Source organism: Cyprinodon tularosa, unplaced genomic scaffold, assembly GCF_016077235.1.
Source record: "Cyprinodon tularosa strain WSP-4 unplaced genomic scaffold, ASM1607723v1 ctg30, whole genome shotgun sequence".
NCBI lineage: Eukaryota > Metazoa > Chordata > Actinopteri > Cyprinodontiformes > Cyprinodontidae > Cyprinodon > Cyprinodon tularosa.
This window is the reverse complement of record NW_024039008.1, coordinates 7,674,611-7,699,263: the sequence shown is the minus strand read 5'-3', so window position 1 is coordinate 7,699,263 and position 24,653 is coordinate 7,674,611. Positions and strand designations below refer to the sequence as shown.

The 24,653-nt window shown below is 41.9% G+C and overlaps 1 protein-coding gene across 1 annotated transcript in view; it reads right to left on the bottom strand.

Moving 5' to 3' along the window:
- Positions 1-24,653, bottom strand: part of LOC119787627 (excitatory amino acid transporter 5-like) — a 75,424-nt gene that overhangs the window by 35,028 nt on the left and 15,743 nt on the right. The window contains exon 2 of the mRNA XM_038291596.1: positions 4,352-4,431. Coding sequence (XP_038147524.1) covers positions 4,352-4,431 — 80 coding nt within the window. The remainder of the gene's footprint in view (positions 1-4,351; positions 4,432-24,653) is intronic.

The window sequence follows — 24,653 nt, the reverse complement described above, 5'->3', positions numbered from 1 at the left end:
AAAAATCTCTTTTCCATAACAGCATTAATATTAATATGAAATGCCATGAGATGATATGTATTTTGAGCTGGAGTCTCAATTGAATTGAAACTGAATATGAATCATTTCACTCAGTCACATATGGACTTTTTTTTTTTCATCACACTTAGCAGCAGCCCTCATCCCTTCATGGTCAAACCTCCCCATCCTGCATGTTTCTAATGTGTCCCTGGTAGAAATGAGATGGAGGTTTATTCTCCAAGTATCTCCAGGGTCATGATGGGGAACAGAGAGCAGAGGAACATTTTAATCTAAAGCCAAAGCCTCTGAAGAAAATAAACACATTACAGGCTCCTTCAGATCACCACATTGTCGCTCATTTCTGGAGCCAGTCCAATTGTACATGTTGACAAAAAAAAAAAAAGGTTTTGCTTAATAAACTGGAACCGTCTAACACATCTATTGGTGCCAGTATGTCTGTTCTTTCATGTTATCTGTGCCGGTTGCAAACAAACAGCTCTGGGCTGTTTAAAAAGGAGAGTTTAAAAGGAACCAAATCACAGCTATGGATCATTAACGTACCAACAATGAATTCAATCTTTTATTTTCAGAACAACATCTGGTAGATATTAAATTAATAACAGCTTTACTCTGAATTACAGCATTAATAACTGAACTATTAATAATAGAAAACAGGGCAGAAGATGAGAATCTAAGAAAGTATGCTGTTCTATGTTAAATTTCGACTTTTGTTTTTATCACTTTAGCTTTAGTGATTCAGTTGTTGAATCATTAAGGTTGTTAAAGGCACACTATGCAACATTTTTCAGTTAATTAATGTGTTCCATAATGTTTTGGATGATGAAATGAGTCATTTCAGGTTGAACAAAGGTATTCTCGGCCGCCCTGGTGGTCTGTGGGGGAAATACTGCACTTGCAATTGCAGGAGCACCGACCCGCACCCACAGGCTCAGAAGTCTCGCGAGAGTCGGTCTTGCTTTACGGCGAGAACTGCTACACCCCCCAGTTAAAAGCATTCTCGTTGCTAGTACAGTGGCCATCTTTGTGCAGTGCTGCTTTCACACCGGATGCAGACAATCGCGTCTGCTGCTTCATTTTTGCTGCTTGAACCAGTTAGTTCTGACGCGCGGCTGAACCAGCTTTGCTGCTCTGGCTGCGCGGTGCAAAAGTGTGTCTGACGCGCGTTGGGCGGAGCTTCACTATCCTTTCTCTGCCTTGCAGCTATATTTGCTGTGATCAGTGGGAATAAAGTAGTTTTAATGTTTTTAAGTGAGAAAATACACCTGAAAACTTCATCAGTGCAGTCAGTTCATCCAGATTACAATCCTGCCTTCCAGTATTTTTTCTGTCGGAGCCGCTCAGACCCCCACATACCAGCGGTGCGCCGACAGTAGGAATCCCTTCATCAGCAGCCTCTGGCCGGGTCGCCTCCTCGCGGTCCACCGCGGCAGCTGGTAGGTGTTTTTCATCTAAATAATCCAAACTGCAGGCAGCAGGATAATAAAAGCGAACATATTCTGCAGGCAGATTTCTGCATTTTAAGTTAATTTAGGTATCAATAAACTGTTTAAGAGGAGTGATGATAGCGCCCTGATCATCAGCGCTGTGTCTCTCTCCCTGCCAGCTCCCAGATCAGCTTCTCTGATTGGTTGACGCGGCGCGTCGAGCAGCAAAAATTCACATTTTCCATCTCGAGCAGCAGCGCGTTTGCGGCGCGTCACGCGCGTCAGATGCTTATCGTTGCGTTCGCCTGTCTGTTCAGCTCAAAACAACCGCGCCTGGCTTGACGGAGAAACCAGGAGAACAGCTGTGCATATTTACGACAGTGCACTTTTACTTTCGCCCTCTGGGGGGAGCCTCGCTGGAAAATCAACACCGGTTGCATAGTATACCTTTAAGCTGGTGGGATGTGGGGTATCATAACACACTGTATGATAACAATATAGAGAGATTATTTTTTCAATATTTAGCCAAAGGATCTCTGTCCAGCAGCATTTAAATATTTCTCTGAACGTTTATTCACAACACTTCATCTCACTTAACAAAGACAATTCAAGTAAATCATCCAGTCAGATTAGTTCAAAGTTTCCTATCTAAGGAAAACCAGCTGATTGCGCCGACTCATTGTCTCAAAACCAATCCCTCACACCAAGCATGCTTGTAGCGACAGGGGAGAGGAAAAACTCCCATCTGCCGAGGCCAAACGGGGTTCAAGGAGACAGAGGCAGATTTAAAAAACGAATATAGAACCACTGATCTATAAATACTTTCTGTATTAGAAAAGATACCAGTGAACTAGCTCCGTATGGGGACTCTGTCTGTAAAAGAAACATAATCCCCTTAGTCTTCTTCACATTAATAGAGGTTATTGTCTTTGCACCTGGTGTTCAACAACCCTTCTGTATCTTGACTTTTCATTGCAATACATCCCACTACTGCTGTGGCATCCTGAGATATTGCTGGGGTGTCTAGCCATGCAGTTAGATGTCAGCTGAGTAAACATGAGGGGGCTCAGCATGCAGCCCTGGGGTGAGTCAATGCTGAGTGTGATTAAAAAGGAAACTTTGTTTTGGATCCAAACAGGACCTGGTTTCCCAACGCGGGATTTAGTCCAAGAGAAGAGAGCTTCCGCGCCAAAGTCTGTGGGATGATGGTGTTGAAGGTTGAGTCCCTAAAGTAAGGTAATGAGTATCCTTTAACTTCGTGACCACAGATGTTAAGACTTTAGGTTGATAGTCATTCAGGTCTGTCAATGTGGGGTGCATGGGGACAGGCTGAAAAGTGTTGGACTTTAATAAGATCGGGACAGATGCCAGTAGGGGTGGGCGATATGACGATTTAATACTGTGTTACGATCTACACCTCTGAAGATCCGTCATTATTAAGAGACAGTTTTATCAGGATCCACAGAACTGCAGTGTTGCTGTATTTCTACCAAAAAAAAACTTCACACCTAGAATATAATCTAGGATTTGACGTTCGACCGTTAGTTTAAAAATCAGTTAAGCAGCCCCCGCAGACGGTCCGTCTCCCGAAGCAGCAAACGTTAACAGATTCATTTACAAAACTTACTCCCAACGATAAAGGCAGTAAACGGTGGAACATCGTTCACTTGGTGAAAGATTTATGTCCTCTACGAACCGTAGAAGGAGTAGGATTTAATAAAATGTTAAATCTCTATTTTTCAAACACCGCTATTCCACGTATGTATGCTGAATGCAGAGAGAAAGTTTCACAACATATTAAAAATGTGCAGTTCTTTGCCACCACAGGCGACCTCAGCTGGTCTGCAGTCCCTTATTACCCGCTCTGGGATGTTGGCTGGGCCAGCAGCCTTACTGGGTTAATTCCTGGGAGGGACGTGTAACCAGGAGCTGATATAAGGCCGGTGCTGATTTGGGGCTGACATAGAACTGGCATTGACGGGTTGCTTGGACTTTTTGCATGTCTGTTATAATTTCTCTGCACATTTTTCTTTTCATGTGCTGTTCTCTTTCACTCAGGCTTTAATTCTTGTCTTTTTTTTTTTTCTTAATCTTCCTCCGTCCTTCACATCCACTCTCCGGATCAGGTTTAAGGTGTGACCAATACTTCATCAGTCTGCTGCTGTTCTGGGACCATCTTGCTTATAGCTACACAATGCAACATAGACCACTTAAAGCATACATGTACCATAAGAATATTGATAGAATTTTATTAAAAATAACTGAAATAACTGGACAACTTAACAACCAAAGTATTAAAATCATAAAGCGGTTACAATAAATATAAAATTTAAATAAAGCAAATTTAACAAAATTTGAAAAATAAATAGGAAACATTATTTGAAACAGCAAAATCTGAAAAAAATTGTAATATTTACTCTGAAAATGTACTCCTTTTTTTTTATTAAATTGACAAAATGTGTTATTTGCCTGCAATGATCAAATGTTCTCCTTATGTAAATGTAAATTAGTTGGTCAGGCCTAAATAATTGCTTTTGCAAAATGTCCAGCCTAAATTAGCTATTAAAATTAAACTTTAGGTCTTACACATGCACACTTGACTTAAAGCTGCATTAGCAGAAAACATGTATTCAACCCTAGACTAAAAAATAAGTCTAGGGTTGAATACAGCTGCATGCCAAACACAGACATTTATCTGGAAATCTATTGTTTTCTAAGTGCGTTACTGTGTGTGCTTTGTGGTTTTAGTTGATCACATAAAATCCCAGGAAATATACTGAGATTTGTGGCTGAAATTAAACAAAATGTGGAAAAGTTCATGTTGTTCTGATTCTCCTGCTGGTCACTGAGTTGTACCTGGTACAAATGTCAACAGGATTTACAGGGTTTTAAGGAACTGCAGGTACCTGGAGACGACGAGTGGTAAAATGAGCATCTTCAGCATTCTCATGAGCAGCTCACCAGGAAACTGAAAGTACTTCACCTCCTGTCAGGAACAAACAAGAGAGAGCAGGGAGAGGTAAATTAAGGAAGTGCATTAAGGCAGGAACAGAAAGCAATTTCATGTTATTTAAAACATGAACAAGACTGGAGGATGGAAGAATAATTTGAAAGATGTTCTAGAGTCAAAGCAATCAGATGCTGAAAAAAAAAAAAGACTGGGACCATATTTTAAAACTCTTTGACATTTGATATGGTGCAGGTATGGGAAACCATTTGGTAGAAAACATCAGGAAACAATGGGATTTGTTTTTTTCTGTAGTTAAATTTATTTGTCTGCAGGTAAATGTTGTAAAACAAAATTTAACCAATAAACTTTGAAGACACAAAATAAAAAACCTTTTATCTTAATGGGGACTATTTGTTTAAAACAAGCTTGTTTTCATTAAGTGAAGTTACTCACAATGGATGGAGCTCAATCTGGTATTTAAATCAAATTAATGGATTGAACACCTGATCACATCAAAATGTTTATTGTAAACATGACAGACAGGAGATAATAATCTGATGTGATTTGATGGGAAAGAACTCCTTATTTTATTCCGGCTTCTTCACTTACATTTACAAATTCAGACACAAAAGCTTTTATTGACAGTTTACCTTTAAACTCAGAGACACAAAGCTTCCGAAAGAAGTAACAGTTTACACATAGAATCCAGTTAATTACTTACACATGCTGACATATAACAAGTAATGTAATAATGCTACTTAAAGAAAATTATAGTTAATATGTTTTTTTTTTTTTTTTTTTAGAAGGTGCTATTTCCTACCTGCAAAATCTTTAGTCACTGGCACTGTTTCGTGGATGTGTTTTGCCTTTTGTAAAAAAAGGAACTAAAAGTATTAAAGGAATAGTACACATAAACAGTAGTGTATAGGATTTCCTAAAAGTGCGCGCATGCGCGTTCACGAGTCTACGGAAACCGGGGCAGACCAAACCAGACGAAAGTGCGCATTCAGCTCGGCAAAGAACTCATGCTCTTCCTCAACAATGAAGTCCTCAGACATTTTTCTTTCATTGTTTCTTTCTTTGCACAGGTAAACAGCACATTTCTTCTTCTACGCTTGCATTATCGGCAGAACAGACGCTGAATGCGCACTTTCATCTGGTTTGGTCTGCCGGCTTCCGTAGCGTAGTGAACGCGCAGGCGCGCGCTTTCAGGAAATCCTATACACTACTGTTTATGCTCTAAAAACATGCTAAATGACTTCGTTTCGAGTAAATTCTGGATGCTACCCACTCAGGACACTTGGAAAACATTGGACGAGCAGTATGGAGGAATATTGACATGTTTTTTGTGGACTTTTATGGACCTTTCTGTCTCGGGCGCCATAGACCTCCATTATTTGAATGTCAGCAGACAGCAAGAAGCCTCCCAGATCTCCAGATGCATTTGAGATATCAAAAAAGTACTCCAGAGTGTTGTTCAGCATGGGGGTGAGTAGAAAATGAAGGCTAATCATGTTTTGGGTGTACTATTCCTTTAAATAGGAAGTTCAGACAATCTTAGTTTAGTTTGAAGCATTTTCAAGGGAGCAGGAGCAGAATGACTAAAACAGGCTTTTAAAAGTCTGTCTGAACGTGAGGAACCTGCAGATGGACTAAAATCAGATGAGCGTAGAGAATAGTGACTGCGTGTTCTTCTGAGAAGCATACAAATGATCTAGTTTTTTAAATATTCTACATCCCTTCATTAAAGAATAAAATAACCATCTAAATTGTATAGATTTCTAAGTTATTTTAGTTTAGTTATCATTTAAAATGATAGTTTGCTGGGTAAACCTCTGATATAGGTTGACAGGTTTTTAGATTCAGCTGTTTATACATCAGATGACTCCCTTAGTTGGCTGCAGCTGCTACTGAGCACATCGTTCATTTCCTTGATTTTCTGTTTGTGCTGTTGTTCTTTTACCCTTTCTCTGCAGATATAGAAGCAGACGTCCAGGATGTTTTCTTTTCTTATTTCTCTCCACATTTTTATTTACTTTCTTAATCTTTTAACATATTTGCTCGCATTTGTCCCTTTTTTTTTGCCCTTTTTCTGTTCTTTGTCTATTACATTTGAAATAATCCCAAAATGAAGCCCAATAAAGTTTGTCGCATAAAAATAAAAATCAAGCAGTGAATGGAGTGAATTTAATTCTAATATTGTTGCAAGCAAGGAGCATGTTTTTTTTTCTTCTGTTTTTTTGATGTTGTTTTTAGAAGTAACTTTTCTATTCTAATTTTTTTTTATTTAATCTTTAAAAAAAAAAAGTCCTACTTTATTATATTGCGTTTAAAGTTCATTTTCATTTGAATCCCAGTACAAATGCTTGCTCTTGATGCACACATTTACCAACAAAAATGTTATTTTCAACTTCCAGTACACCCATAGAAATGTGTCTTTGCTCCTCACTCCAAAGGAAAGCCCGCCCAAAAGTAAAGAGAATGGGATCTGGAATACGCAGTTTAAAAAAATAAAATGTTTTAAAGAAATTTTAAAATCACCACAAGTGATGAAACAATAAGATTAAAACACCTGAACATAAACAGAATCTGCAGAAAACCTATAAATAGAAGACTAACACTGGGATCATGAGAGGAAGTTAATCTGCTGAGCTTCTCTTTGGCACTAAGACGACAATTCCTAGTGCTACACTGTAAGACAGGACATGTTTATAAAAGAAATAACAAAAAAGATTGCAATAAACATTACAGCAAAAGCATGAAAGTGTTATTTTCCTGATGTTTTGGTTTGTGACATGACAGGAAAATTTTAGTCCTTGTTGGAGAAAATGCCAGTTTAAAACCTTTATCATCCTTGGACAAATCATTTTAAAAAATTGCGGCCAATGATCTTACAAAACGTCTCGGATCTGCTGAAAATGATTTGCTGTGTAGGAAAGCAAGTTGTATAAGTCAGAAGGGGAGAGGTTCAGCTGAAGACACAGCTTGGCATTATGTGCTGGCCACACGTTGTAATTTACTGACTTTTTCTTCTTTTCTCTCTTAACTGCAGGCACTTTCTATGATAATAGATTCTGTACAGATACATTGAAAAAACAAAACAAAAAGCTTTCTACTTTTTCCCTGCATCCCCAATCTGTATCAGAAAGGACCATAAGTGAGGAGGAATATCAGTCTTGTATCTCAGGAGCTCCTTTTCTCATCCAGCTCATATATGAAGTCAGAATAATGACAGAGGTGCACAACAGTAATAAATGTTGATATGAAAATTATTCTTTAAAACAAACTCACGTTAACAACTCTGCATGCGCTTTACAAATGTTTTATGAGTGCGGATTCAATACCATGAGGCCCCCAATTACTAGCCTCATGAGACCATCCTGATCTTGCGAGCTTTCAAGATTTCACTCACTAATCAGTCTGGAGACTCTCCGTTGAAGAAAATTTGGAGCCGTTGCTGTGTATTAATCTGCACTAATCATTAGATAAAATAAAGTTAATGTTTTATAAGTTTAAAGTTGTTTTCCCAAATACTGTTATAAGAGCAATTCAAGGCCAAAAAGGAAAAAGAAAAAAAAAACAGAGCAATGAATGGAGCCATTCAAGGCCAGAGAGGAGAAAAGCAGAGCAGTGAGTATGTGTAACTATTGCACCTGGCCCCAATAGGAGTGAAGTCTGCAGGACAACGCAGGGTTGAGGCCCCTTAGTGATAAGAAAGCACACTCAATAAAAATGAAATATTTGACATCTCAAGGTTGCCCAGCTCAGCAAAATTTGGCCATACAAAAAGAGTTGTTATTTTCAAGGCACACGGAGCGGTAATGGTCCCAGAAAGGGTGATGCTTTGACTAAGATACGAGGGGGGAGCAGTAGGCCAGACTGACATGGCTTGAAGCAAGGGAAAGATGTGTTCTGACATGTTTGTGACTAAACCGTCATAAGTTTCTGATTTGAATGCACCAGATGTTTTCATGGCCTGAGAGATTGCTCTCACAAGAATGAGATGTGTCTATGAATGTCACCGTGTTTTGCAGATAAATATCAATGTGACCTTTACCAAAGACTGAAATATGTTCTGAAGGGGGTTTTCCACCGATAAGAAATGTATAAAAGGGAGCTGTGTTCACCATTTGTTCAGCTTCGGCTCACCGGTGACCAGCTCAGTGTGAATGTGTTGTGTTTAGCAATAAACACACTGGACCCGGACTCAGCTGCCTCTGCCTAAATTTTTTGATCTTTGTTTGAGACTTTTTCTGCTTTTTAAGAACTTTGAATTTTTATAAAACTTAGCTTCAATTTTAAGTCGTCAAGAACAGAATTATAGACGACACCGTTCACTAAACGAACGTCCAATCAGCGTTGGCTTTGAGGCGGGTTGAGGTGTGACGCAACGAGAAGCGCGATAGTTCAGTCTAAAGAACATGGCGGCTTCAGCCGATGAAACTGGCTATCGAGCAAGTTTTATCGGAATAACACTGTATTTATTCACTGAAAGAAGAGCAAAACACTGCTCTGGAGGCTTTTCTCAGAGGAAAAGATGTTTTTGCTCTTCTCCCGACTGGTTTCGGCAAGAGTTTGATATATCAATTGGCTCCTCTTCGTCGTCGCTCTGTTAGTACGTCGTATGCTTCGTTGATCTGATTGGTTTATTTGGCCCTTCTATCACCAACATAGGCCAATCAGCTAACCAGTATTTTCGCACCTTCCCAAAATTACTTCTACGGACGGTTTCCAGATGGATATGCGGAGTAAATCCTTCTGGCGGAGTCAAGTTACCCAATTACAACCATGAGGTTATCCTCTTTCTCTACTCTCTTGCTTTCTACTCTACGGTAGATTCTCTCTAATTCACATTTGGACCTGTTTCTATTTCATGTTAACTTTGTCACTTTGGCGGTCGAACCAACCTGAGAAAATAGGCCGTCTGTACAGAAACCAGAAAGTAGGACCCAGAATTTGAGGTGAGACATAGTGGGAAAGATCAAAATGTTTATTAACAGCAGAACGGAGATAAGTGGAGCTGTGGATCTGCAGCGGCTGTGGGTGGAAGCGGGGCACCACTCATCACTGGCACTCTGGTTAGGGAGAGAAACACAGGTAAGTGACCAAGATAATCTGATGGAAGATGATTATCCAAGTGAGTCACTTACCTGGTTTAACTGTTCAATCCTAAGAATTAGGCAGGATACAGCCGGTGGACTGCCAAACAAGATGTGGTGAGAATGTCCCCGATGCAGCAGCCTTCGTAAACAGGCAGAAGTCTGAATAGTTCAACATTTCAGAAAAGGACGGTTCTGAGATCCATGAGTCCGCATCCGGGTCAGGGGTTCCGATCAGAACATTAACAGACCGAATCAGGGTTCCAAGAATCCACAGAGCGTTCAGGCAGGTTCAAGGTTCCATGAGTCCAGCTGATAGTTCAGGCAGACAGGCTTCGGTGGAAGACTGGTAGGCTCAGCAGTTGAGAGGCAGAACAAGACACAACACCAGAAAAACTGCAGAACTTTAAACTAGCTCCCTATACTGAGCCAAAACAGGAACAGAACACGCTCAGTAGATAAGAGCCAGAGCATGATCAGGAAAAAACACTAACAACCCTCTCTAACCACCGATCTCAGAGAATGAAAACATGAACCATGGGAATCAGCAATGATCTCCAAATAAACTAAAACAAACAATCCTTAATTATCTGGCCCCGATGGGCTGAGCCGTATCTAAAACAGCTATCATGACACTGTCAGGGATTGGCTATTTTTCAGAAAATTTACCCTCTTGAGACAGAACTTTTTCTTCCTATTTGCAGCTAGTAATGTTAGCAAAGCATCTTCAGGCTAATAGCTTAAAGACTTAGAAGTTGGTTTTTTGAAGTTATTTTTAAATAACTTCGTTTAATATAGTCATAAATGTGTGCGGACAGCAGTAACAGTTATAGGCTCTAAAATAATTAATGTTAAATTTTGATCTTTTTTTTTTTTTACATTGTCCTCTCTGGCAATGTCACAATAAGAATAATTGTCTTGATGCCAGAAAGAGAAGCCAACAGATTTTGCTTTGGATGTTTTCCATGAGCTAAGCTAACGTTAGCTTCACTGTGTGGCTTCAATGAACTTTCCTGTATAGTTGAACATGGATTTTTACAATTCTAATCAGTTTGCAGCTACTGTGAAGCATTTTCTCTTTCTGTCCAGCTTTATATTTCCAAATTAAAATTCACATTTACTTCACATTCCCTTCACTTCAAGACCAATACTAACACTCACTCTTGCCACACACCTCAGCTAATAAAAATGTTGCTAACGTCCAGCAGATCAATAGAAATGCGTCTTTGCTCCTCCACTCCATGAGAAAGCCCCCAGAATTGAGAGACAGTGATCTGATAAACGTAATGTGACAGGAATCCAATTCATAAAACCTTAAAAATTTGAAAAAATACTCTTTGTTATAGTTCTGCATAATAGGCTATATACTAGGGCTGGGTGATACAACCTCAAATTGATATCCCGATAAATGGGGCAGTTTTACCTCGATAATGATAAATGGACGATACATGCTCCAGTTCCTCTATCAGAAACAAAGGCATGTGCAGGAAATGCAACAGATCTATTTATAATTTATTTATTGAATAAATAAGATTACATATTATTTTTAATTCAATATTAATGTCTTGTACTCTTCAGGTATAAACATTCAGCAATGTCTCATTGAACAGGAGAAAAATGTTTTCTCTCTTGCAAACATTTTTGTGCGAAGGTAATGGCACTTTCTGCACATCTTTGAAGTCAACAGCGGGGGTTGTACTGCAGGTGGTGAAGGTTTGATGTGTTATGTTGAACTGCAAACTTTGCATTTCGTGTTCAAAATTTTGGAGCCTGCAGTGAGAACAACATGCATCATTTAAACTTGTATACCTTCACTCAAAAACGGTCTACTGCAAGCTCAACTCTGCTGACTTGCTCTTGACTTCGTCTCTCCTCTCGCTCAGTGCTACAGGATTCAGTGATGTAATATCCTTTACAACTGTGTTAGACTTTTCTTCACTGGGCTCATCTGCCATTCTCTTTGTTTACGCCTCATACTGGATCGACGGAGTCATCTGATACCCCACACACTGCAGTGTTTTAAAGGGGAAGGAAATACCAGCCACCAGTGCACACAGGAAAAACAGCAGATTTTAGTTTATTTCTTTTACCGACATTGGAAATTAGTCGCTGGTTATCAGTAGCGGTAAAAATATTTATTGCACTGGCCTACTATACACATTGAAGCAGTTTTTCTTTCTGTATTTCACAGAGGACCCCTTAATGATTGCAGAGACTCATAACTTTCCCTTCCTCCCCATAAAGCACTAAACCTAGGTCTGAAAAAGCATCAGTTCTGCTTTGTCTCAATTAGCATTTGTTTATTTATGTGCTTAATTCATTAATTACTGTAACTTTGCTGTCCGTCTATGATTAATACACTAATGACTGAAAAATCAAGCCATTGAGGACATCAATACTGCCACTCTGTCAGGAATCCAATTTGTGTGGTCTGTTTTTCTGTTTCCTTTCCTTCTCCACCAGGTGGTGCCTCGTCCTCATTGGGTCTCCCTGCACACCTTCTGCTCATTGCCTCATTTCCTGTGGAGTGTTCTTAAGCTGCTGACTGCCACTACCTCGACGCCAGATTGTTTGCCAATACAGGGTACTCTAGCCATGCTTAGTTCACAAATATATAAAACCGTTCATTTAAACACATATATGAATTATATGCTATGCTTACGGGGACTTTTCACTAACTAATTATTTTCCACTAATTTCTATGGTGTAACCCAGAACCTTTCCCTGACCATTACAAAAACATGCTGAAACCCTAAAAGTAACCTAAACTAATTTCACACCTGGACCTAAACCTAAATCCCATCTCAGGAAGAGAGCTTTTCCTCACGGGACCTTTAAGTCCCCGCGAGGTACCATATAACTGGGTATACCTGGGAATTTGGCCTTAAACTGTCCCCACCACATTGAAAGGCATTTTAGAAATGTCAATTCATCTAACATTTCATCGACAAAGGGAGGAAGCCCGAGAAAAGAGGTAGAACATGTAATAAAAAATATGACAGTAAATACTTCCCTTCAACATGCCTGGTTTCCCCAGGCTTTAAACCTGCAATAATAAAAGCCCTCTAAATTTTCCTAATGGAGATGGTGAAAGAATTCCCGCAGCTTTCTGACCAAATGACTGAAAACCTGAGACGTTTGAGTCCTTTAAGCTGAACACTACTGGTAACTATAGCTGGTCAGTAAACTTACCCTTTTATAAATTAAATGTTTTATTGTTTGATTAGATAGAGGATGCTTTAATATTTAATAAACTGTGCTTTTTATGTAATAGTATTCGTGTTTTTTTTTTAAAAAGACAATTGGATATTATCACAGCAACAAGGTAGTAGACTGAACACTACTGCACTGAATTAAAATCCTGCACTGGATAAAAATTCTTCTGGAAATCAAAGATATTTTCTACATTTCTAAATGGATGGCAGTAAAAGGATCGCAGTCTAGGGCATCACCTTTTCAAACTAATATCCTTATCCAAAGCAACTCCATTAAAAATAGTATATGTCTCTGTATGTCTCTGAAAAACTCTTTTCACTTGGCAATGCAAACATTCATGTTTTCTACATTAAAACAATTTATAGTGGACAGTTTTTGGGTTTTCTATATATGTTAAAATAACAAACTAAGCGAAGATGATCCAGACCAACCTTACTTTTGTCTGACTATAAGTCTGGTTTACTTTAATCTATTTCTGTGGGTTACAGGATTTCCCACTGACATTAGAATTCCTCTTAGAATCAGGTAGCAGCTGATGTTTCATATCACTCTAATGCATCATATTTTACGCAGAAACTAAGAGAGGAATAAGTCTCCCTGTTACAAATGATGACATCGGAGCTATTCGCTCTGACACTCACTGCTGGTGCGAAGTTATTGCTGATGACGAGGATTGCAGAAGCTTCCTAGACATAATATAATGAGGAGAAATGGAGAGCTGCTCTGTGCAGAGCACGCTTGCACAAATCTCATGGCCTTACGAGCTCTACAAGGAGAGATTTTACTGGCCCACTTCCTTTGCTATTAGCTGAACATGCTCAGGTGAGGTCCCTGACCAATGCTTTTTAATCAGGTGCATTTCAGTCTAGTTTATCTCTATTTCTGTCTTGGCACGTGTGATTGATGGAATTTATTAAGGAAAAGGAACATTTTATTATCAGACTCGATTATGTTAGACGCAGGAGAAAAAGCGAGTTGAAACAGGAATCAGTATTCAAAGAAAGTATGAAGTCAGAACGCTGCCAAAAATTTACACATGAAATGAATACTAATACAAGCAGTTTTATATATTAAAAAAACACACATGTTAGCTGTTTTCCACATGCATTTTGTATTTTTTTACACACCATCAGGCACTAATATATCTCAACCCTGAGTGCATGCTCCTTCTCTGTGCTCATGCGTAGCTTGTAACTGTTTCTTTGCGCTCATGTTAATGTTTGTGTCACTTTGAGGGTGGGACCAACCTTAGAATGCAAACCTCCTGTGATTGGCTACTTTCCAGGAGGTCCCGCCTTTCAAGCCAGTACCGTTTTCTTCATCGTTTCTCGTGTCAGAAAACCATCTCAAAACTCAAACTTTTCACATTTTCATTCCATTTTTCTTTCAATAAAATTTCAATTAACATAATACCTTTTTATTAAAAATTTAAATTCACAAAAGGTTTTTCCTTGCTTGGAAATATATTGGACTAAATTTTACTCCATAAAAATTCAGCATAGCTTGCATGGCGCATCCATGTGCATGCCATGCGGGTCTGAAAGGCCCTAAACTCTACAAACTAAAACAGTTATATTGTGCTTTGAAAATAAAAAGTATAAATATTTCAATTTTTTTTACCTTTTAATTGTCACTTGCTGTCCGCAGGAGGTGTGGTCCCTCCAAATGCACAGCCTCATTCTGCTCCAATAGGGCTGCTTTACCACTATTACAACAATTTAATAAAACAGAGTAGATTCTCCCAAGGGTTAAAGAGCAGTAGTTGATTCAATTTATGCTTATTCTTTCAAAGGGTTTTTAGTGATTCTGGTTTTGCCAGATCAAAAAAATAAAACAAATTCATTTTCAAGGTTTATAGGAGTAAACTGATTTAATCTCAGAAGGTAAGCTGGCAGCTTATCAATGTTACTGCAGTAAATGTCAGGTCGTTGCCGACTAATTATTTCTTGATATTCTAGCAGTGAATTTGATGTTTATGAACCATCTTGTATTCAGTTATTCCTCTTTGCAAAGCACTTGGTTTTGTGAGGTTGAAGATTGATTTTGGTATAGCAAAGTTTCCAACTGACCTAGATCTGTTCTTTTTTGTTGTTTTGTTTTGGAGAAAAAAGTTCTAGTTCTTCACATGTTTTGGCAGAACTGATGAGAGCAGTTGTGCAATAGGTTTGTCGTCATGGCAGCCAGTGCTGATGGAGATGGCTCCCAAAATAGCTGTCAGCTTAAGAAAAAACACCAAAAAAACCCATTCCCAAGACCAGCAGCAGTTACAAAATATATCATTAACACTGAGCTCAGTTTCTACAGAATGTCCATTTGGATCTAATTGGAAAGGTCACCCCATACTCATCCTCATGGGATCTAAGTGCAGTCCTGCAGAGATTCTATCCTGCAAAGTGAAACTGAATTTCTTCCTCTGGGTGTCACTCGGCCTTACAGAGGCCTGGTAATGAGCCATTTATTTGTTTCAGCTGTGTGTTGGAGAGCGTGATATCTAAAAGTACAGAAGAGTAGCCCTTTCAAAAACTTGGCTTGCAGCTCCTAGCTCCTGACTTCTGATGAAAATTTAAACGAGGGATCATTCTTGCATTTTTTTTTTGTGTGCATTTGATCACCGCTGCACTTTAAGAAAAGGAAATGTCATGGGAGCTGTACAAAACGAAATTTGACAATAAGAGCTGTCTAAGTAAGTCTCAGTAAGTAAGTAAGTAAGTAAGTAAGAAAGTCATTTCTCAAGCTTAGCCTCTCTTCATTGGCTTCCTGTTAAATCCAGAATAGAATTTAAAATCCTCCTTCTCACATATAAAGCCTTAAATGGCCAAGCTCCATCTTATATCAGAGATCTAATTGTTCCTTATGTTCCTAACAGAGCACTTCGCTCTCAATCTGCAGGTTTACTAGTGGTTCCTAGAATTTCTAAAAGTAGAATGGGAGGCAGATCTTTTAGTTATCAGGCTCCTCTCCTGAGGAACCAACTACCAGTTTTAGTCCGTGAGGCAGACACCCTGTCTACTTTTAAGGCTAGGCTTAAAACCTTCCTTCTTGATAGTTAGTGGCTCAGGTTATCCTGACCTATCTCTGGAGTTATGCTGCTATAGGGTTAGACTGCTGGAGGACATAGGGACCCCTTTTTTATCATTCTGCTTTATTTTATCTCTATTCTCCCATTCTGCAGTACTTGTTAGTTCAACCCCTGACTCCATTCCAGTCAGTCTTGGGCTCCATTAAAATACATCTAAATGTCACTTCTACCTCCTGTTCCTAGCACCTATCATTCACCATGGGGTAAAAAGTAATAACTCTATCTAGGGTAAGTAAGGACTTCCTGGACTGCTGTGCTGAATCTAGACAGCCTTCAGCCTTATGGACATCAATATGTGGTGCACACGCACATGAATGATGCTGGTCAAATTGAAACTACAGCTTTCCGAAAAGAAAAAAAAATACAAGAAAAATGTTACACAAGTTTAGCGATTGTCAGAAGCTCTCCTTTATAAAAGCCAAAAGATGTGAAGATGAGGATATTAGAATGTGTCATACAGAGTGCAGACAGAATATTAAATCATGCCCCCAAATAAATACTTTTAAAAAAAAGTAATAAATAACGGACAATAAACAAATAAGGTAAATATAACAAAGGTGAATAAATAAAGAAGCAAATTAAAAGAGATATATACATTTATGTCTCACTGTATTATTTAATTTCTACATTTATTTGTTTACTGTACTTTTGGTGGGCAATTCATTGTATGCTTATTTATCTATTAAGCATTTATTTATTTCTGTATTTATTTCTAAATATGGCAGAGTTGGTCCAACATTAAAAAATGTCTTCACCAAATTAGAGAATAAGACAAATATTGCCGCCTCCACATCCTGAGAATGGTTAACAGCACAGCCCTGTATGTCCAATACTAAAAACCTGAACCCAAGATTAAAACACGTGAGATAATTTAAAGCTAACATGTTTCTCTGAGTCTCCAGAAAAATCTGTGCTACATCAGCTGTCACACATGGCAAGACACCTGTGAAATGAAAAGCTCAGCTTAATCAGTTCCTTTGTAAGTGGCTCTAGGGAGAAATCAGTGACTTCCAAACTAATTTTTATCATGAGATCCAGTGAGCAAAGAATTCAAGGCAGCTCCATTTTATTGATTAGCTGTCGAATGTTGCTTGTTACACACTTTTGCTTATTTAAGTCTGATAAAGGACAGAACTGTAAAGGAATTAGGTAAAAACATAGTTATTTGGAAGCTTCTGTTTAATTAATTACCATTTGTTACAAAAAATAATTATCAATGTTACAAAAAATTCACTAGACCATCCCAAATTATATTATATTTTTTATGCTGCATTTGGAAGCCTTAATTATAGTCAATGGTCTGCAGTATTTGAATTTATGGCCTGATTCAACTGACCTAAATGGAGAGCATGTAATTCGTAAAACTAAATTCATCTGGACACTTAAAGTTTTCCACACAAGAGCATAAAATGTCGCTGCAATGATCAAGATAGACATCTCCTTTCATTTGTAGTCCTCTAAGACGTATTTTCATCTAAAAACAATCCATAATTCATAAGGAGCAGCTCATCTGTATCCTGCAGACATGGGGCTTGTGCGTGTTGTCTTCTCCCCTGCTTTGCTTCCACATTCTGCAGACGCGATTTGTTTCTTCACTTTGTCACAATAAACGGTTCAGGGGTTACATTATCTCGGAGGTCCCAGCGAATCTCTGCAACATAAATCAAATTCAGATGGAAGAGGACTTCATAGTGAGGCTGAACCAGGAACTCTGATTTTTATCACCTATCGAGTAATGAAAACCTGTGTTGTCCTCCTAAGGTGAGATCTGCTGAGAAGTCGAGGTGCTTTAGGGTCACTCTCTAGTTTCGTTCATTTTCTTAGTCTTATATTTGAGCGTTAAAGAAGGTTGAAATAAGAAATGACTTTGCTCTAAAGCACAGAGGGGTTTCAGAAGCAATTTGTGCCTCAAAATTCACAATTAAAATAAATCAAGAATAGCTCTACGATTATCAGATCCACATGTAACCTTTTGGTACCCGTGTGAAGGCAAAACATAAAAGGATATTTTTCTAATGGGACCACTATTACATCTTTAAGTTTGACTTATTCATTTGTGATTTGACAAAGAATAAATTCTTTTTATTTTCAGCCTCACTTAAAACTTTTTCAAACTGAAAAGTAGTACATGCTGAAATACAGTGGGGGCCAAAAAGTATTTAGTCAGCCACTGATTGTGCAAGTTCTCCTACTTAGAATAACGACAGAGGTCTGTAATTTTCATCATAGGTACACTTCTATGATGTGACACGAAATGAGAAAAAAGAAAAATCCAGGAAATCACTTTGTAGGAATGTTAAAGAATCCATCCATCCATTTTCTGACACACTTATCCCAAGCGGGGTCTGGAGGGATGCTGGTGCCTATCTCCAGCTGTCTACGGGCGAGAGGCAGATTTTTAAAGAATTAAACTGCAAATTATAATGGAAAATAAGAATTTGTTCACCCACAAACCAGCAAGATTTCTGGCTCTCACAGACCTGTAATTTCTTCTTTAAGAAGCTCTTCTGTCCTGTATTAATGGCACCACTGTATTCGAGTCCTTTTATTAGCTTACAGTAACACCTCAGATTATAATGATCTGCATGTTTACTATAACTGCAGACTGTTTGGATTCAATCAGCTGAAGCATATTTGATCCACAATGGTTATGGTGTGACAGTGTGCTGGGATTGGGGCACAATTTCACCAAATCTGCCTAAATTGTATCAAATGTGCTTTTTCTCTGTGTCTTCCTGAGTTAGCAGCGGGTATCTGCAGCTTCTGCCGTTGTGGTTCCTTAGCCTCAGAGGATGGCATAGCTGGCCGGTTCTCTGTTCCAGAGCTCTCATAGCTGTTGTTCTCACTCTGATTCCCCTCTGCTCCTGCCTGAGCTCAGGAACGCCGTCTCCCCTCACCTCCAGGTGATTCCTCTCTGTCATGATGGGTCAGAGATGCAAGCCCATATGCAGAACACACACGGAGGAGGCAGGGAAAAAGTTCAAAGGTTTATTGAGGTTTCACAAAACACACGATTATGAACTGGATCTGAAACTGGTTAGCACTAGAACTACTACGGAGGGGTCAATTGTCCTTTTTACCTAAAAGCCCTACAAGAGGGTCATTTGACCTTTGGACCTCCTGCGGACACTCTTTTTGTTGTGGAAATGTAGCTGCTAGCAGCTCATAGCTGTCACAGAGTCGCTTGAATCTGTGTGGGGAAGGGAACCCTAAGGCAAGCTTTTAGTATAGTTTTTAGTGGATTTTTCCGGGTCAATTGACCCCTCTCTGGTAGTTCAAGGTAGGCAGAAAAATCCTGGTAGTTCTAGTGTTAAGGCTGGTTCACTGAAGTCTAGACTGGGACCAGAGACTGTTGGTTAGCAGAGTTCATGAGGAGCTAAGTGTCTAGCTTCAGACTTAGCATGACAGACCTTGATCTGAGCTTCCAGCTCATTACAGAGAACAGCAGGGGATATCCACATAGGAAATCTTCAGGTTGACTCCACTTAGGAATCTTCAGGTAAATTCCACATATGAGTCTTCAGGTTAATTCCACATAGGAATCTTCAGGTTGGCTCACCAGGGCTGATTAGCAGGTTAAGCTCACCCAGAGCTTCAGGCTAGAGACAGGTTTCCTGTGAGGCAGCTCTTCCAGAGCTTCAGGCCAGAGACAGGTTTCCAAACTAAGATCAACACTGCGGCGTAGAAGCAAGGTCTGGCAGGTGTTTATAAAGGGAAGGTCTCCTGATGAGTAGATGCGTCTCAGGTGTGCTGGAAGATTCCAGCACCAGGAGACCCACGGCGCACTCTGCTGGAGGTAGGTGGTAAAGCTCCAGATCCAAACAGTAACTCCAGTCCTAACAGAAAAAACAACAAAGAGCAGAAGAGGATCCTCGGCGCCCTCTGGTGGGCAAGCCTGAGGATCCCAACAGAGCCCCCCCCTCAAGGGCGGATTCCAGATGCCCTCTGAAAAGGTCCAAAAAATAAACAAAAAACAACCCACCCAGGGCGGGCGGAGGGGGCACTAGGGCAAGGAGGGCCAGGAACAACAAAAAACAGAGTCCAAAAAACAACCCACCCAGGGTGGGCAAAAGGGAAAACAGGCCAGGAGGGCAAAAACAAAACAGAGTCCAGAACAAAAAACGATCCACTTATGGTGGATGAAAACAAAAGAAATCCCAGACGATTTCTTGGGCAACGTCTCAGGTGGCCGGCCGCGGGACCGGCAGCGGGGCAGAGTCTCAGGTGGCCGGCCGTGGGGCCGGCAGCGGGGCCGGAGGCGTAGCAGATATTCTGGAGGTCGGTCGTTGGGACGGAGGCGAGGCCGATTCTCAGGGGGCCTGCCGCTGGGCCGGAGGCGAGACAGATGCTCAGAAGGCCGACCACGGGGCAGAAGGCGAGGCTGACGCTCTGGAGGTCTGCCGCGGGGTCGGAGGCGAAGCTGACGCTCTGGGGGCCGGCCGCGGGGTCGGAGGCGAAGCTGACGCTCTGGAGGTCTGCCGCGGGGTCGGAGGCGAAGCTGACGCTCTGGGGGCCGGCCGCGGGCCGGAGGTGAAGCAGCTTCTCAGGAGGATGACGCCCAAACTTCAGTAGGTACCCCCACGGGGTACCCCGTCCCCTCTTCGACGGCTCAGGAACAGGCTCTGTAGCGACCGCCGACTGCGGCTCTGGAGCAGGCTAAGAGGAGACCGCCGACTGCGGCTCAGGAACAGGCTCTGAGAAGACCGCCGACTGCGGCTCAGGAACAGGCTCTGGAAAGACCACCGACTGCGGCTCCTGGACTGGAGCAGGCTCTGAGGAGACCACCGACTGCGGCTCCTGGACTGGAGCAGGCTCTGAGGAGACCACCGACTGCGGCTCCGGATCAGGAACAGGGGAGCCCGCCGATTGCGGCTCCGGGTCAGGAACAGGGGAGCCCGCCGATTGCGGCTCCGGGTCAGGAACAGGGGAGCCCGCCGATTGCGGCTCCGGGTCAGGAACAGGGGAGCCCGCCGCTTGCGGCTCCAGGTCAGGAACAGGGGAGCCCGCCGCTTGCGGCTCCGGGTTCAGGAACAGGGGAGCCCGCCGCTTGCGGCTCCGGATCAGGAACAGGGGAGACCGCCGCTTGCGGCTCCGGATCAGGAACAGGGGAGCCCGCCGATTTCGGCTCCACCTCAGAAACAGGGGAGCCCGCCGATTGCGGCTCCACCTCAGGAACACAGGAGCCCGCCGATTGCGGCTCCCCCTCAGGAACACAGGAGCCCGCCGATTGCGGCTCCACCTCAGGAACAGGGGAGCCCGCCGATTGCGGCTCCACCTCAGGAACAAGGGAGACCACCGACTGTGGCTCCCAATCAGGAACAGGGGAGACCACCGACTGTGGCTCCCAATCAGGAACAAAGGGGACCACCGACTGTGGCTCCACATCAGGAACAAAGGGGACCACCGACTGTGGCTCCACATCAGGAACAAAGGGGACCACCGACTGTGGCTCCACATCAGGAACAAAGGGGACCACCGACTGTGGCTCCACGTCAGGAACAAAGGGGACCACCGACTGTGGCTCCACATCAGGAACAGGGAAGACCACCGACTGTGGCTCTTCATCAGGAACAGGGGAGACCACCGACTGTGGCTCCACCTCAGGAATAGGAGAAACCACCGACTGTGGCTCCACCTCAGGAACAGGAGAAACCACCGACTGTGGCTCCACCTCAGGAACTGGAGAGACCACCGACTGTGGCTCCATCTCAGGAACAGGGGATACCACCCATGGAGGCATATGTTCAGTCTCTGAAGTGGCTTGAAGCGCCTGTAGAGGGCTCTTGGCGTTTTGTGGCCCCTGTTGAGAGGCTCCTGGAGGCATATTTCCACCAACTCCAAACTCTGAAGCCCTTTTAAATATATGCTCAGGGGTCTCTGGACGCTACAGGGCAGGCTCAGGGGTCTCTGGACGGCACAGGGCAGGCTCAGGGGTCTCTAGACGGCACAGAGCTGACTCAGGGGTCTCTAGACGGCACAGAGCTGACCCAGGGGTCTCTAGACGGCACAGAGCTGACTTAAGGCGATGCCGTTTCTTACGCCGAGGGGTCTTTGGAGCAGAGCTAACCGGTTTGAAGACTGATTCTGGCAACAAGTTAACAGGTTGAAAAATTAGAGTTCCAGAACGGATTTCTGGTTCAGGGGCTAGGTAATCAGGCATGGGAACAGGTTTAGAAACAAAGGTGACGGGTTCAGGTGTCTGATCAGGCTGGCGGGGAACTCTGACTGTTTGATGTGTAACTGGTGGGCCTATTTTGAGTCCTTTAACGGATGGAGCTAAGTGAAGGTCAAGAACATGAGAACTGAGACTAACCAGGCGCGGAAAGGAACTGGAAACCTGAGTCTGATGCTGGTCGGCTCTGGATCTGGTTTGCAGTTCCATGTCTAACCCAATGGCAAGCTCTATAAGGTCCTCCAAGTTAGCTGGCTCATCGTAGAATGCTAGCTCGTTCCTGACTGGCTCATTCAAGGCAAGGAGATAAGCGGTCTTAAGCGCAGACTCATTCCACCCAGAAGCGGCTGCTTTAACCTGGAAATCAACAGAAAACTCGGCAACGGATCTATCTCCCTGTTTAATTTCAAACAGTCCACTAGAAACAATGGACTTCTTAGAGACTTGATTAAAAGTCTTTTCAAACTCCCGGATAAATCTCTCAAAAGAACAGTTAAAACTAGTTTTCGACGGAAATCTAGTCTCCGCCCATTCAAGGGCTTCTCCGGACAGGGAAGACACGACAAAAGCTATTCTACTCTTATCATCTAAAAAACTCGACTTGTTAAACTCAAAAAATAACTGACACCGGAACAGAAATCTCCTAAACTTACTTGGATTGCCGGAAAATCTCTCAGGCAGTGAAGGGGTGAATTCAGAAAACGACGGGCTGGGTTCTGACCGGAAAGGACGATTATCATCTTGAACTGGAAGTGACGTCACTACCGGTGACCTAGGAAGAGGAAGTGGATCCGGAACGGGATGTGTCGCTGACGTGGCGTTAGCATTGCCCATGTAGCTGGCAAATGTTTGAAACATTTGATTCTGGTGTAACTCACGGAGGGTTTGCGCATGTCCATGGATCTGAGTGTCCCGTTCCTCAAACCACCGACGGAGGTGATCTGCTGGGCTTTGTGTTTGGCCGCAGTGTTCTTTCATGATGGGTCAGAGATGCAAGCCCATATGCAGAACACACACGGAGGAGGCAGGGAAAAAGTTCAAAGGTTTATTGAGGTTTCACAAAACACACGATTATGAACTGGATCTGAAACTGGTTAGGGCTGGTTCACTGAAGTCTAGACTGGGACCAGAGACTGTTGGTTAGCAGAGTTCATGAGGAGCTAAGTGTCTAGCTTCAGACTTAGCATGACAGACCTTGATCTGAGCTTCCAGCACATTACAGAGAACAGCAGGGGATATCCACATAGGAAATCTTCAGGTTGACTCCACATAGGAGTCTTCAGGTTAATTCCACATAGGAATCTTCAGGTTGGCTCACCAGGGCTGATTAGCAGGTTAAGCTCACCCAGAGCTTCCGGCTAGAGACAGGTTTCCTGTGAGGCAGCTCTTCCAGAGCTTCAGGCCAGAGACAGGTTTCCAGTGAGGCAGCTCACCCAGAGCTTCAGACTAGCGACAGGTTTCCAAACTAAGATCAACACTGCGGCGTAGAAGCAAGGTCTGGCAGGTGTTTATAAAGGGAAGGTCTCCTGATGAGTAGATGCGTCTCAGGTGTGCTGGAAGATTCCAGCACCAGGAGACCCACGGCGCACTCTGCTGGAGGAAGGTGGTAAAGCTCCAGATCCAAACAGTAACTCCAGTCCTAACAGAAAAAACAACAAAGAGCAGAAGAGGATCCTCGGCGCCCTCTCGTGGGCAAGCCTGAGGATCCCAACACTCTCCCTGTTTCGGGCACTCAAAACAAAACTAAAACAAACATGGACGGAGGGCAGGAGAAGAATGTGAGTAGAATAGCTGAGCGGTTGCTGGTCGTGCAGGTGTAAATCTAGTTTACATAGATAATTTTATAAACAGTATTTTATTTGTCTGTGTAGGATTGTATAAAATCCTAACCTGTCGAAGTCACATTCTAACGCAATGGTGACGTAGCACAAAAGATGTCTAGCTCCACAAGTGCAAACCCACTCCTACGTAGGTAGCAGCAATTTCTAAAGTAAGGCAAACATGAGACTTTCAGTTCATATGTGGTAATAAATAACATACAAATGGATTATAAATAACCTTTATGTCAGTAAATCCCTCTAATTATTATACACAGAGAAGTGGCTGCCTAGTGGTTAGGGCATAGAGCTTGGAATCCTTAGGTTCTGAGTTCAAGCCAAACTCCCACAGACTGCCACTCTGGCTCTCTGAGCAAAGATCCTTGACCCCACACTGCTCCCTGGGCGCCGCACAATGGCAGCCTACTGCTCACCAAGGGGATGGGTTAAATGCAGAGGTAAAATTATCATATGTGAGATCAACAGAGTTCGATTATTATACACTGAGACAAGCAGCTGAATCTGGAGTTGGAAAATTTGAGCTTTTACTGCTCAATGTTCCACATTAACCAATCAGAAAAAAAAAAAAAGATCTGGGAGCTGGCAGGAAGACAAACACTGTGCTGCTCCTGCAGAGCTGTCAGCATAAAGCCAAAAGAAATAACAAAAGTATATATATAAACCGGGTTAAACGCTACTAGGTGTACATAAAAGGCAACGAAATTTTTTTTTCTTATGCACTAAAAATAATGCTAATGTTTTTTTGTATCTGCTTAATCATATGTGGTTTCCTTAACACAATTGTTTTATGTCCTACCACGCTAACATGAAAAAAACAAAAAGTAAACTAAATAAAAGTAACTAAATATGATTAC